Raw genomic sequence first — 15,735 nt, 5'->3', positions numbered from 1 at the left:
ATGCTTAGAAAAATCCAAAAGTAGCTAGAGGGTATTTGTGTTTGGAAATTAATAAGCTGTTTCTAAATTCATATGAAAACATAGAGGAAAAAGAATAAGAAAGACACTGAAAAAGAACAAAGTTGGAGGATTTACACTACAAGATATCAAAAGCCACAGTACTTTAAATGGTATAGTAATGGTGAAAGAATATACAAATAGTCCAATGAAAGAAGAGAGTTCAGAAACAAACCACACATATATGATCACTTAAAACAAATATGCCATTGAAATGGTCTGAGACAAGGATGGTCTTTCCAATTAACGGTGCTAGGGCCACTAGATAACCACATGTCGAAAAAACAAAGAACTTTGACCTTACCTAATAATAAACACAAAAATAAGATAACGTTCATAATCTAAATATGTAAGTTAAAATAAATTGTCAGAAGGTAAAAGAAAAAAATATTAATGACCCTGGGGTAGGCAAAAGTTTCTTAAAGGGGATACAATAAACCTAACATGAAAGAAAAAACTTGATATAAGACTTCTTTAAAATCTGGGACCTTCAGTCATTGAAAGATATCATTATTAGAGTGGAAAGGCCAGCCACAGACTAGAAGACACCTGTAATTTAGATATCCAACAATGAACTCATAACCAGGATATAGAAAAAACTCCCATAAATCAATTTGAAAAAGATGGACAATCCAATTTAAGAAAATCAGCAGAAGAATGAATCATGTGTTCCATAAAAGTGAATATCCAATGACCAATAAGCGTATGGAAAGGTGCTCAATATTATTACTCATCACAGATACGCAAATTAAATCCACTTTGAGACAGTGCCACATATCCATCAGAATGGCTAAAAAAAGAGACACTATCAAGTATTGGTGAAAATGTGGAGCAACCGGAATTCTCATACACCATACACTACTGGTAGGAGTGTATGTAAATTGTCACAATTACCTTGGAAAACTGGTTAGTAGTGTCTACTAAATTAAAACATATGCATATCTTATGAGCCAGCAATCCCAGGGCTAGGCATGTACACAAGAGAAATGAATGCACGTGTGTCTGAAAAATCATAGACAAGAATATTTAGAGCAGCTTTATTTATAATAGACCCAAGTAAACACAAACCAAGTGTCTATCAAAGTACAATGGATAAATACATTTTGATATATTCATATGAAAATGAAAAGAAACAAACTACTTCCATGGATGAATCTCATAGACATGATATGACTGAAAGAAACAAAAGAGTGCATACTGTAAGATTCCATTTATATGAAGTTCAAACAGGCAGACTAATTATTGGTGACATAAGTCAAAATAATGATTATTTTGCGAGGAGGTTACTGACTGGGAGGGGCCAGGGAGGGTGCTTCTGGAATTCTGGTAATGTCCTACATCCTGATCTGAATGGTGGTTACGGAGAAGCACTCATTTATAAAAATTCATTTGTGTACTTTATGTGTTATACTTCAATAAAGAACAGCTTAAAAATTCTGCCAAGTCTAAAATCAAGCCCTAAATTTACCAGCTTTACACCCATTTTAACTGAATGTATTACATCTCAACAAGACTACTGCTGAATAGACACAATTACTACTCTGAGGATTACACAAGCAAAGCACATAAGAGATGAGAATAAGGCATTTGTAGAAAAAAATCTTATATCCATTTTCCAGTGAATTTCTCTAATTGTGTGGTTTGAAAACATACATGAGTTTAGAGGGTAGTTGTAGGAAAACATGATAAATTCATTCCTTGAATAAATATTTATTAAGCACCTACGATTTGCAAGTCCTGGGCTAGGCGCTGATCATATCTATTCATTTGAAGCACTTAAGGGTACTGACCTGGCCAAAACTAAAACCAATCCATTATTTGTACCTCTTCTAAAGAAGGAATAATGGAAGAGAAGAAGTCTGTAGGGAGTCCGGCAAGGGGATTCCAAAAAACAAGAATCTAACAGTACAGACAATGCACTAAGGGTACCTGCACTAGAGAAAAGGAATCTGGGGAACACAATTACTCTCGTCACCAGAGAGGTGCACTGTTAGAACAGGAAAGACGGCTCAGCATCCTTCACCATTTCCTCAGTAAATGATTCCATACAATTATTACCTAATTTTATTCTGTAACTACATTTAGCAATTCTCCTTCTGATGAATAAATTTAGCAACTCTGCTTCCTTGATAAGAGAAAAGGACACCTTGGCCAGTACACATTAATATCTCATTCTCTAGAAGGTGGATAGTAAGCTGACACTCTGGTGATTCTACTTCCAGTGGTTATTGAAGAACTCCTCAGAATACTTATAACTATTAGTGCACAGATATAAAATTGAGTTTCTGGACCTGTAAATCTCAGGAATGGACTTGGGAACACAGCACCCAGTTCTCGGAACAGCTGCTCTGTGAAGTCCTGTCTGGGTAGCCTGCTGATCACTTTAGATCAAGAGGCGGCAAACTATAGCCTGAAAGCCAAATACAGTCTCTTGCCAGTTTTGGTATATATAACGTTTTCTTGGAATGTGGTCGCATTCATTTATTTATACCCTTCTATGGTTGCTTTCATGTTACCACAGAGAGTTGAGTGGTTGTGATGGAGACTGTCTGGCCCACAAAAACTTAAATATTTACTATCCAGCCCTTTACCAAAAAAGTGGGCTGACCCCTGCTTCAAATGATTTCTCCCTCTCATTTCATAACAGCCATAAGCTTTATCTTATTCTGTAACAGAGCTCATTTCCTCAATTTTCAATGGGCAGAAGAGGGACTTGCCCCTAATTCCAACTAACTTTGAGATATCCAGAGATGAGAATTCCACGGTCATTGGTCATCAACTAATTACTACAAATCAGTGTTTTCAAAAAACTTAATGCAGTTATAAAAGCCAGCTCTTATTAACTTTCTCCTCTAGATAATTCCTGTAGTTTTACAATTCTTAAATCATCAGTGGTTTCAAATTAACTTTTCGTAAGTTCACCATCTTTTTCAAATCATGAGTTTATTAGGCATATTACTTATAACTGGTGTGGAGACTAGCATTAATACAGTTTCCTCATTTTTTACTCCTATTTATATACCCCCCAAATTATGACTTTCTCATTTTGAGAGAGGTGTAATTTTATTTTTAACAGCAGTACTATATCAGTAATAAATTCTTTGCTGAAATTCTTTGCTATTAAAATTGCCCAAATCCAGTTATTTCCAATTCTGATATTTATGAAATCAATTATTTTTCCCTACCAGAGCAGCAGCTTGACAAAATCCAAACTAAATATAAAGCAAAGCAGCCATAAATGTATTAATGGGTTTCTTTCTTAAAAAGAAGGAAAGAAAGCTTTAAAAATTGTTAATTTATATGAGAAGTCAAACAAGAACTATGACAACATATAGGAAAAAAATCCAACAGTCTACGTTTCAATATATGGTAGCACTGCCAAGGGAAAAAAGGAAAGATTAAGAGGATAACTTCTGGAAAGCAGCTGAAGCAAAGCATTCTACTATAACTACTTATAAATCACAATAAGTCATTCTACTATAAATCACAGCTGACTATGTAAAAAGGAAAACTACGCAACAGTAACTTGGGGGCTTTCCTGGTGGTGCAGTGGTTAAGAATCCACCTGCCAATGCAGGGGACACGGGTTCAAGCCCTGGTCTGGGAGGATCCCACATGCCACAGAGCAACTAAGCCCATGTGCCACAACTACTGAGCCTGCGCTCTAGAGCCCGCAAGCCACAACTGCTGAGCCCATGTGCCACAACTGCTGAAGCACACGCGCCTAGAGCCCATGCTCTGCAACAAGAAAAGCCACAACAATGAGATGCCCACGCACTGCAACGAAGAGTAGCCCCTGCTTGCCACAACTAGAGAGAGCCTGCACGCAGCAACGAAGACCCAATGCAGCCAAAAATAAATAAATAAATAAATAAAAAACAGTAACTTGGTAAGCAGGACAATGAGGTCATATTTGAATTAGTCTTTTAAAAGAGAAGAAAATAAAAGAAATGTCTTCAGAGAGTCTCATAGATATAGAGGAACCATAAACAACCAGAAAATGGGAAGATGAGAACTAAAAGTTGAATAAATTCCCTAGGGAAAAAATGTTTCCCAAATTCTACAAAATGATATTCAAAAGTATTGAAGCTTACATAATACGGAATAGTAGATCAGAATATTGTCTGTTCATGACATCAATTTTAATAAGTAAAAATCTTACTGGGAGAATAAACAAAACAATTTCACCAAGAACAACAAAGTATAAATGTCCTTATATCACTTCTGAATAATTACACAAAAATATTTATAAAATACCCATTAGGTTTTACCTGAATGTGTCCGAAAATGCATTTCCAGACTTGATTTGCCTTTAAAAATTTTCTTACAAACATCACACTGATGAAAGGTTGCTTTATATCTAAGAAAATAAAAAGGTTTGCGTTTTTCAATATAATTTTAATAAATAACATAATGAAAATAAGTTACAACTTCACTTACGACTTCATATATAATTCTCACATTAGTAAAGCGTAGAACTCCAGATGAACATGGAAATACTTTTTAAGTATCAACCTTATCTCTGATTCTTCCTTCTCCAGTTATAGTCAACAAATAAATCTATAAAAGACGTCCTTAGATTTTCAACTTTAAACTGCTTAATTTTAAGCTTTAAATCAGTAAACTTTTGTATTATTATTTTCTGTTAAAAAATACCAAAGGAAAAATTGTAGGGACAGAAAAAAAAAATCAACGAGAGGGGTACAAGGGGGTTGACTACAAAGGTACATGGTGGAAATTTTAGGGGTGATAGATCTGTGTCTCAACTTATGGTAATGATTACATGACTGCATGCATTTGTCAAAACCTGAAGAACTACACACTAAAAAGAGTGAATTTCTCTGTATATAAATTGTACCTTAGTTAAAATAGATGCAAAAATGAAACTGCAGCAGTCTCAAAATCTGCATTCATCAAAAGGGGACACTTTTCCTCGGTAGGTACGCTTTATAACAAATAAATATTATAAACTTAAAATAAAATAAATTTTACACCTAAGTAAAAAAGAATGAGATACCAGTCCTTTATTTTTATTGTAGATTAATAGACATAAAAAGCTATAAATTACTCAGAAGTTAACTTAGAAGCAAAGTGTAGTGCCTAAGAGTATGTATTTGTGAGTTAAACAATCCTAAACTCAAAATTTAGTTGTTAGGATTAATATATTTGTAAAATGATTAGCATTTAAGTGGTAGTTACTAGGAAAGCCATATCATCTCACCTTGGAAGCAATTCACTTCTAATGAGTACACAGAAAAACAAATCAAACACAGGTTACCATAATGTTCTAGAAGACAGTTGGCCTTAACATATCCACTGAGTGTTACTGGAACGTTTCGCATGTTGTTACTAATATTCAATAGCAATAGTATACCTAAGGTTTCAAGTGCCATTCTCACTTTTCAATTCATCCAACTCTACATTTACAAAGTAGCTACAGAGACACCATGCAAGGCCCTGTCTTCTAGGAACTTACTTCTACTTGATGAAATGGACATTTAAAAAGATAATGTGGATTTAGTGAACTGGGAGTGTCATTGATAAACTTAGCAAAAGACTTGCAACCTGTATGCCTGGTTTGTCTTATTCCAATTATATCCGTGGTAAATATAGAGATGCAAACAGGGTTCCCATGGGCACATAGAGAAAGCAGCAGTGGTAACTCAACTAGGGGCAGTTTTGACCCCCCTGGGACATGTGGCAATGCCTGAAGACATTTTTGGTTCTCACAACTGGGGGCAGGTAGGTGCTACTGGCCACTGCCATCCAGTGGGTGGAGGCCAGGGATGCTGATAAACACCCCACAATGCACAGGACAGCCCCACAACAAAGAACTACCAGGCCCCGATGTCAGTAGTACTGTGGCTAAGAAATAGTGGTCTGTACTACAGACAGAGTGACATTTTAAACACAGATATGCTCAAAACACAAACTGCCTCACAGTGGATGTAGGAAAAAGATAAAATCTACAAGGACCTGCATGGGTCAGGCTCTATGTATGTATATCTCTCCATTCTCACACAGATGCTAAAGAGCAGAGATTTTCAGGGCAGGAGTGATACACAGCTCCAAATGGAGCAGAGGTGCCTAGTATGAAAGGGATTTAAACATGTCTACTGGATTTGGCAATAAGAGACTCATACTGATAGCAACTGGAGAGGGATAGTAAGGTCAGAGGTCACATCCCAACAGCTTACAACAGTGAACAGAAAGTGAAGGAGAGGAGACCGAAGGAGTCACCATTTAAAAACATTTAGAAGAAGAGACATTTGAAAATAACTGGTTGGGGGGTGGGTGCTAGTCCTCATCACTCTCCACATTCTCTCCTTGAATAATCTGCTTTTATGTGCTCACATGTAATTCTTTGTACACAGCCTAGACTTCACTTCTGAGACGTAGACTACCATCCACGTATGGGATTTTATGTTTCAGTGTGCACTGAGCATCTCAAAGTCAATATACACCAAACTCATCATCTCCCTATGTTATATTCTCTAACTCAGTGGCTGGTATCAATCAACCACTCACTTGGAAACAGGAATTCCTTGAAAAGAGGAATCACCTGTGTCTGCTCCCATTCCCTCAATAAAGGCCTAAATATTGGTAAGATAAGTACCTTCCACTGTTCATTATTAACGCTACTGCCTAGTTTAGGTCCTCACCATCTTTTCCCTAGATTATAACAGCCTTCTAACTGGTTGATTTACTTGCCTCCAGATTTATCTACCACTAATCCAGCTTCCATACATCAATAAGAGTGATGTACCTAAAATACAAATCCAATTGTGCCATCCTCTTGTTTAAAATCTTCAATGGCTTTTTATCTCTTAGAAGTAAGTGTTGGTTCCACGAAATGATTGTAAGGCTCCATATTCTAGATCCACCCTTAGCAGCCCTTGCAGAGCATGGAGAATACAGATTCTGGTTCCACAAGTATCTAGGCCAGCAGATAGGTCACAGGCCCTGCTGGTGGGGAGAGGATCCCAAAGCTCTTTCATAGGGTCTACGAGATCAAAATTATTTTCAAAATCATACTTTAAACATGACTTGCTTTTCTCACGATGTTGACATTTACACTAAAGAGCAAAAGGAACAGTGGGTGAAAGTGGTGGTGCCTCAGCTCTAAACGAGGTAGTGATACCAAAATGTACTAATGGTCACTGTACATTTTCACCATGATGTACTCACAGAGAGAAAAACAACTGTGATAAAGCAGTAAATTACTAATTTTATTAAAGTTCACCCTTTGCACTGTGGCCTTTCCGATAACCTCGTGATGAGGTGGGAAGCATGAAGCTCTACCGCACGCTGGGTACCCTGTGTGCTCGAGGCGCCTGCGAGACCCGCTGTGAGCCCACGGAGCCCTCCCCTCACGGAGCACCATTCCACTTGAGGAAACGGAAGTCAGAGTACAGCTGGACTTGAGTAGGTGGCAGACATTTTCTTGGAAATTCAATGAAGTAAGCCTGTCACTTCAAGGGAAAAAACTGACAGTATTTGTTATCAATGATAAAATTTGAGCTTTCAAGCTAATTAAGAATTTTGGAAAACTTGCATCTGCCCCTGTGATCTTGACAGCTTCCCAGTTCTCCTTCTGAGAGACTGGAAGCAATGTTAACAAGTGTGATTTGTTGTTCCTGTACTGTGAAATGTGGTAACATTGGGAAAATCTGCATAACTCAGTGAACCCGTATTTTCCAAATGACAAATGCATATTACAGTAGGTTAAAAATCCACTTCAGAGCACAAGATAGACCAATAGACTGAATGGAAGAGCATGAAAGCTTCATGAATCTTGTTTCAGATTCCTCTTTGCAACTACCTTGAAGAAACTACCACTGGTTTAGTTTTGGTGTGGCAGCAAAGAGTAACAACCACAATTTTCTAAGAAGGCTTAATATTCCTCTACTCATCGTTTTACCAACTATGTATCTGAGTGAGCTAGATTTTCTTCATTTACTTCAAACAAAATAACACATAAGAGCACATATGACAATCCAACTGTCTTCTATGAAGCCATTAAAGATATTTACAAAAATGTGAAACAATGCCACTCTTGGGACTTCCCTGGTGGTCCAGCGGGTAAGAGTCTGCACTCCCAATGCAGGGAGCTGGGTTCGATCCCTGCTCAGGGAACTAGATCCGCATGCATGTCGCAACTAAGAAGTCCACATGCCACAACTAAGACCCGGCACAGCCAAAAAATAAATAAATAAAATAAATAAATATTTTTAAAATGCCACTCTTTAGTATTTGTTTTTGCTTTGTAAAGTAGTTATTTTCCATAAAATGGCTATTCATGTTAGCATGATGGGTATATTATTACTTTAAATGAATTAATAAGTAAGTACTTAATTTTTAATCATTTTAATTTCTAATATGATTATATAATTTATTTAAACAATAATGCTATTTTTATATTATATAATTTCTATAAACAAAAGCCCCCGAGGAACTGAATAATTTTTAAGGGTATAAAGGAGTTGAGAAAAACAGTTATAGAATCTCTGGAGCAAGTGAATTTGCAGTTCTATTTCCCACCCACTCATACAATATGCTGAAGTTTTTATCTTCTACTTCAGACAGCATCATGTATATCTTTATATCCCAACACTTAGCAGCATTCCTTGTATCTAGTGCATACAAGAGTTCAATGACTACAATGAATACATTGATTCAATGAGTGTATCACTGAACAAAATCAGTGAAAGAAACAATAAACCAATACATGAAAATGGAAAAAAGAAATACAAATCAACACTCAGTACTCTTCTTCAAATTGGCCTATCATTTACTACATTTACATATACTATGTGTATTTTGTTGATCATATCATTACACTAAGTTTCTTGACACCTTAGACCAAGTCTATTACTTACCATTGGCTCCAAGTACCTAGTCCAAGAACAGAACTTCTTTGAACATTTTAAACTCAACAACTAATCTCAGTTAAGCTTGGATATCTAAACTGTACTAAAAAGTTGATGTTCAAAGACAGTGCATACCTCCTTCAAATAAAATACCATTTTAAATGTTTAGTGTGAATAAAAAGAGGTTTAAATTCTGACAACAAACATTTTCCAGTAACTGTTGTCATATTAATGACAATATATGTAGGCAGTATGTTTATTTATATTTAGCTCTCCAAGAGCCCCTGAAACCAAACATAAATGAAATCCCCAAAGAAAGCCAAGATTTTATACTAGTCATTCACTTCAATGTCTACCTCCTCCTAGCCTTTGAATCAACGAAAACAAGTATGAAAAATATGCTACATTCAATTCCTTTAGGTCTGCAGAAAAGCTATAGAAGCTAGAGAAAAATCGTTGATTAACCCAACCTCAATTACATAAAATGAACTATGAGACAACGTTCCTCCACCCCAGACTTATCAAGGTAATGATGGTGAGAAACTCTGCCTTTTCACTTACTTTTGCCACACTTTCTCTCCAAGGTGTACACTTTTGTAATGGACAGTGAGATGATCCCTACGACCAAAGCATTTTCCACATTCTTCACACTGATGAGCCTTCTCACCTTAAAGACCCAAATATTTTCGTTATAAGGTGCATTTCAATTTTTTTTTTTATCCCCAGAAACAAATTATCCAACAGTAAGATAACACGGTAGAAAACATATACCAGGAAGGTAAAGCCACCCTTTATCCGGGCTGTTTGCCTTACATTCTTACTCAAATATCTTCCTTCAATGACTCTGTACTTATTTTTATGGGTGTGAATCCTCCTTCCCACTTGGAGAAGGAATCAGTAGCCTCTTGCTGTACACTTCAAATTTTGACTTTCAGTGTAACAGAGTAAGATAAATGAAAGGACTTCAAAACTCAGGATGTTTTTTAGGAATATGTAAGTCTGGATATCAAACACCTCAAATGAACGTACATTTAATCAAGATGAGGCTGTCTTATGTTTATAAAAAGGACCTGAACATTTTCAGATCTTTGTACTTTACTTTTAAAAGATTTTTTATCTGTGGGGATTTCTTACATTTGCAATGAGCCAAAATACAAATATAAAGGAAAATTCTAGATGAGTCCAATTTGTCATCTCTATTCTTATATTCAGTTACAAAGTCTTGGCCTTTAAAAACCAGTCTCAACTTAATACCCGTGTGCAATTAAACCATGTGACCTCTAGGATTAGGAATTTAGAATTCTCCTCCTGAAAGTGGAAATGCGCAATTCCAGTGAGAAAGTCATCAGACCTTTAGCATCTCTTAAAAGTGGCAATAACAACCGCAACCTGCCTCACTGGGGTCATTTAAGAAAATGTTATATCTGTTGCATACTTTATACTTTAATTATGTTTAAAATAATAATAATAATCACCTGTTCTACTGGGCTCATAGAGATGGCTCTTTCCCATTACTGTGCTCATACAGGTGGCTCTTTTAGCACTTCCTGAACATCAGTCTGAGAGGAAAATATGAAAGAAATCCCCAGAGTACAAAAATTATAAATACAGAATAAAGATCTGAAATTGATCAGGATTATTAAGGTACTCTTCCAAAGATAGGGCTTCAAAAACTCACTAGTACATCAATTTAACACCCCAATTATAATAACTCTCTTCAAGCATCCAAGTTTTGCTAATTTCTTTCAAATCCAATCAAAATGAGAAATATTATCTTGGCTTCTTCCTTCAAAGAAGTGCCAATAGTAATTATTGCACATATCTACATAATATGCAAAATGCAAACCTTGAGAATTTGATTAAAACAAATTTTAAAATACAGTTTGTGGTCATAAAGGGTAACCAAATGATTAAAATTACAGTAACCAAAAAACATGTCACAAAATTATGTCTCTTTCAGATGCTTTTTAAAAAAGGTTTTTACAATCAGCATTACAAAGAGGTGACCAAATACACCAAATTATTTAAATTACAGCCAAAATAAACACGATGCGGTTTTCAGGTGTTTTTGAAAAGGATCTTGGAAACATCATTACAAAACGCGCCTCACCTGAATGTATTTTCTTGTGCTTTGTAAGGTGATCGTGACGAATGAACGTTTTCCCACATTCATCGCACTCATATCTTTTATCGTCGTGATGTACTCGTAAGTGAAGTCTATAAAGAAAAAAAATTGAAGCCCATTGACACTAGTGACACAGAAGGAAAAAAAAATTGAAGCCCATTGACACTAGTGACACAGAAGGAAAAAACTTGGTTAACTCTACGTAACGAGAGCTGGCTGCTTACTCCACCACGCTCACCCATTATTTGCTCCATTTCTGACTTTCAGGGTCCTTCCCACTTTCACCACCTGACTCCAGGGCTCCCACTCACCAGTTTCAAAGCAGCACTTCAACATCTGCACAGGCTCCCACGACCTCTGGATGATACGCCTTCCTGACTTTAAGATCCTAAATCTGCTTCTGGGAACCTACCAAATGTCTAGGGGCGTCAGCCGATGTTGCAGAGGGAGCAAAAGGAGGACTGAATCAGATGGAATTAGAATCGGACACGGGGTAAGTGCACAAGTGACTTAAACATATGATGATAGCAAATTACTAAGGATTAATCCTATTCTGGACAACTGACACCACTTATACACTGACAGTTGAGAACTTAGTAAATTTGATAAGTAATCAACTTTCTGACAATCACATTTTACTACTTTTCTTCACACTAACCAAATAAAGTGTGGCTCATTTCATAGTCACCCAAAAACAGATTATAAAAGATTATAATAGGTTATTAAAATTCATTTAATTTGAATTACTTTTATCCCCACAATCCTCCATCTATATATCAATACATCCTAGTGAAATGAACAGCCTTCCCATTCAAGTTGTCCAAACAGGTGTTGATTCCCCTATGACTAAAACCAGTAAATGAACTGGACTACATCTAAAGGGGAAACATTCTGTTTAAACTTAAAAAGAGGTACGTAAGAAATGATAGTGTAAAAACTAGATTCTTAAGAATATTAATAAAATTTAAAATTGTATACATATCTCACAGTAAGTAATCTATTATTTATTCATTAAAAAACTACTTTTCATAAATTGCAAATGTAGTCAGCACTCAGCTATACAAATATTACGTAAGTTACAACTAATACTCAGAAGACATTCTAAAACTGAGAATCCTGGAGTTTTCAATTTTGTCATTATTTTCACACCAAAATATTCTTTGATAATTAGGACTGAAAAAATACACCAACTTTAGAACACCAGAGTTTTCATGAATTCTGATTCAAAGAAAAATAATGAAATATTTAAATGACAACGACTTAGACAGTAAAGCATTCAGCAAACTTAGTGATGAGGAAATATTTTAAAATATTTTATACTACAATGAATATTAAAAGGTAGGGGCAAAAGTCTACACAAAGTTTTCTGCACAACTTTGCTTATCACAAGTGCTAAGACATGTTTTAATTCATCAAACAACTAACACAATGATAAGACAAGAGAGTTAAAACGGAGATATAATTTTATCATACTTAATATTGGGGAAAAAAATGGCTTGACCTACCTGTATGAGCTTCCATGACGAAAACTTTGCCCACAAATACTACAAAGATGAGGCTTTTCTCCACTATGGATTCTCAAATGTTCTTTCAAAGTAGTTCTGCATTAAAAATATATATATATTTACCTACCGATTTTTTAATGCCAACGTATGTATTAAACACAGATTTCTAGAAAGCTTACTAGAACAGTGTTCAAGCTAACAGATAACGATGTCAATTATTCCCTTTTTCCTACAATATTTTTGCTCTTTATTGGATTAGTCGCACCATCATAATAAACATGTTTATTATGTCTCTCTCCTTAAAAAAAGCAAATAATTTAACTTTGGCCTCCTTTGCCATTGGTTTGCTCAAAGATTTAATATATAGCTTATGTAAACTTCCCAGAAATACAAATGAAAAATGCTCAATTGTCACTACTGATTAGGTAAAACTGACGTTAATTTTAGTGGACAGTGTTTAATAATATATAAGAAATCCAGTTTATCAGTACTATTCCTTTCCAATATGTGCTCAAAACTTGTTAAAACAACGTTTTAAGGCAAAGAAAACTTTACAGGTACTTGTAATTTCCAGATGCCAATGTTAAAAAGGGAAACCATATAAAGGATACAACTCTTGCTAGTCCTAAATCCTCCCGCCCTACCGACCCTGGATGGGCCACTGTGTAACCACTGCTGCATTTCCTACAGTTCTAACATTCGGAGATTTCCCATGTACATAAACTGCTGAGTAAGGATGGACAAAGTTATTTTGGGGGGGAAGAAAGGAAAACACATGGAAAGGTTGTTTTTTTTGGTTTGGTTGCTTTTTGTTTTTACAGGAAGACCTTTAAGGGAAAAAAATTTATAATGCATAAGATAAACTATAATTTACCAATCTGTAAATACAAGTTTTCATATAAATGTAGCACACTGATTTTCCTGCCATCATACCCATTTGTTTTTTCTAGGAAAGTGGCATTTCTAATCTTTTTAAAATAATGAACTTCTATACACTGAAGGATATAAATATACACATATTGTTTAAAAACAGTACTAAACGCTTAAATGCAGGACAAGACAGAGGACATTCCCGTCCCTTACAACACTCCACATGCTCCTCCTTGGTCCTATCCCCCACCACGTCCCTCTCTCAGAAATAACCATTTATGTAAGTATTCCTTTTCTTTGCTTTACTACCTATATAGTACAAATCACTAAACTATATATCGTATGTTTTTGAAAAACTGAGTAGCAAGCACAAACCTAACAATATGGCCACTACTGGATAAAGGGCCCACAAGGTAATAGCATCAGGATCTCCGTGTCGGCCTGGCTGCTCAGCTTCCCTGAGCGTTGGCACCAGCCCTTTCCAGCCTGTCAGCAGTAAAGTCACAATCAAATACTGCAAAGCACAGGGTTCATCCCAACCAGAGCATCTGGCTGGCTGGAGGGGACCTGGTACTGGAAGCTGGCAGAGACACGGTCAAAGTGAGTAGGCTGCTGTGTATATTTGGCTCCTAGGCGTACCATGACCTATGTCTAGTTCTCATGGACAGGTCACAAAAGAACATTTCTGTGAAATGAAATGAGTATCCTCAGTTAAATCAAGCAGCCAGGCATAAAGACAACAGCAGGAGCCTCTGTAGCATACAGGTACTATACAGCCAGCAGAATACAGGTGAAAATTTGGGTCAGCGAGGGGGACATGGGGAGTTGCCGTTCATGGGTATGAGGTTTCAGTTACACAAGATGAGTAAGTTCTAGAGACCCGGTGTACAGCACCGTGCCTGTGGTTATCAACACCACATTGTACACCCAGACATGTGCTAAGAGGGTAGATCGCGTGTTCAATGTTCTTACCACAGTAAAACAACAAAGCCTTGGGGTCAGACCTACTCCAGCGTTCTGTCCACTAGTTAACAGAGGAAACATGTCAGCAGGGATCTCAGCACTGACTACCCTCAACATGTCATGGGTCATGGCCACTACGAGTGTGGACTCAGTACCCATCACATAATCACATGTGACATCCTGGGATCTTCATTCACCATCCTGCACATGTGACATCCTGGGATCTTCATTCACCATCCTGCACATGTGACATCCTGGGATCTTTATTCACCATCCTCCCGTGAACTCCCTTTGCCTCTTTACCGTATTAAAATTCCTATTTCCTGTTGCCCTGGTCTTCTTCTTCATCAGTTTACTTTCTCATTCTGGTGAAGCACACCTTCTAGCGGCTTCATGAGAAAGATTGCACTGAAAGCTAATTTTTTGACATCATGAAGAGTATCTTTATTATCCTCAGACTTGACAATTTGACTAAGAACAGAATTCTAGGTTGGAATTTTTTTTTTTTCCAAATTTTGAAGGTACAATTGGACCACCTTACTTCCAGTGTTGCTGCTAAGAGAGAAGTCCGAGTAACTCATTGTTAATTCCGTGTATGTGACTTTCTCCCTAGAAAAAGCAGAAGCACAGACAGGCTTCTCTTTGTCCCCAGTGTTCTGAAACATCATAGTGCTGCACCTTGGAGTAGGTTTATTTTCATCTAATGTCCTAAGCATTTAATGGGTCATTTCTGTCTGGCAACTCATGTCTTTCAGTTCTGGGAAATCATCTTGAACTATTTCAGTGATGATTTTACTCCCTTCCATTTTCTCTGTTCTTTCCTTCTGGACCTCTTGCCTGGTTTCCAAATGTTCTAATCTTCACTTTTCAATTCTGCATTTTTTTGCTCTACTTTTTTGGAGATCCCTTAACTTTGTCCTGCAATCTCTCTGTTAAGGTCTTTACTTTGTGGATCATGCTTTGAATTTCTGGCAGTTCTGATTTGTCACGTCAGTGACTCTTTTGTATAACATCCTGTTCTTGTTTAATGGATTCTGTATCTTCAACTGAGGATATTAGTAATTGTTTACTTCTTTTTTTGCAAGTTTTCTTCTTCCTGCATAATGTTTCCTTCAAGTTTTTGTTTCGTTTTGTTTGTGTTGGAATATATCTCCCATGTTAAAGGTTCTCCTTCTGTGTCTTGTAATTCTTCACTGTCTGCTTGTGATTAAGTGTGAAAGGCTAAACACAGATGGGAGGATCAAGGAGCATGGGTAGGCCTTGATGACTCTGTGTTTCACTGTAGGTGATCTGGGTGTATTATTTACCAGGGAATATATTTGTCCTTTGGTTGCTCATGTTTTCA

At 36.6% G+C, this 15,735-nt stretch overlaps 1 protein-coding gene across 2 annotated transcripts in view; it reads right to left on the bottom strand.

The window, feature by feature from the left end:
• Positions 1 to 15,735, bottom strand: part of ZBTB41 (zinc finger and BTB domain containing 41) — a 44,236-nt gene that overhangs the window by 8,882 nt on the left and 19,619 nt on the right. For both annotated transcript variants that reach the window (XM_082425514.1, XM_082425513.1), the window contains exons 7-10: positions 12,558 to 12,653; positions 11,038 to 11,144; positions 9,489 to 9,594; positions 4,329 to 4,417 (exon numbers count right to left, since the gene is read on the bottom strand). In XM_082425514.1, the coding sequence (XP_082281640.1) occupies positions 4,329 to 4,417; positions 9,489 to 9,594; positions 11,038 to 11,144; positions 12,558 to 12,653 (398 nt within the window). The remainder of the gene's footprint in view (positions 1 to 4,328; positions 4,418 to 9,488; positions 9,595 to 11,037; positions 11,145 to 12,557; positions 12,654 to 15,735) is intronic.

Source organism: Balaenoptera physalus (genome assembly GCF_965194825.1).
Source record: "Balaenoptera physalus genome assembly, chromosome: 1".
NCBI classification, from domain to species: domain Eukaryota; kingdom Metazoa; phylum Chordata; class Mammalia; order Artiodactyla; family Balaenopteridae; genus Balaenoptera; species Balaenoptera physalus.
The sequence above is the reverse complement of the archived record's forward strand: the minus strand, read 5'-3'. Positions and strand labels throughout refer to the sequence as shown.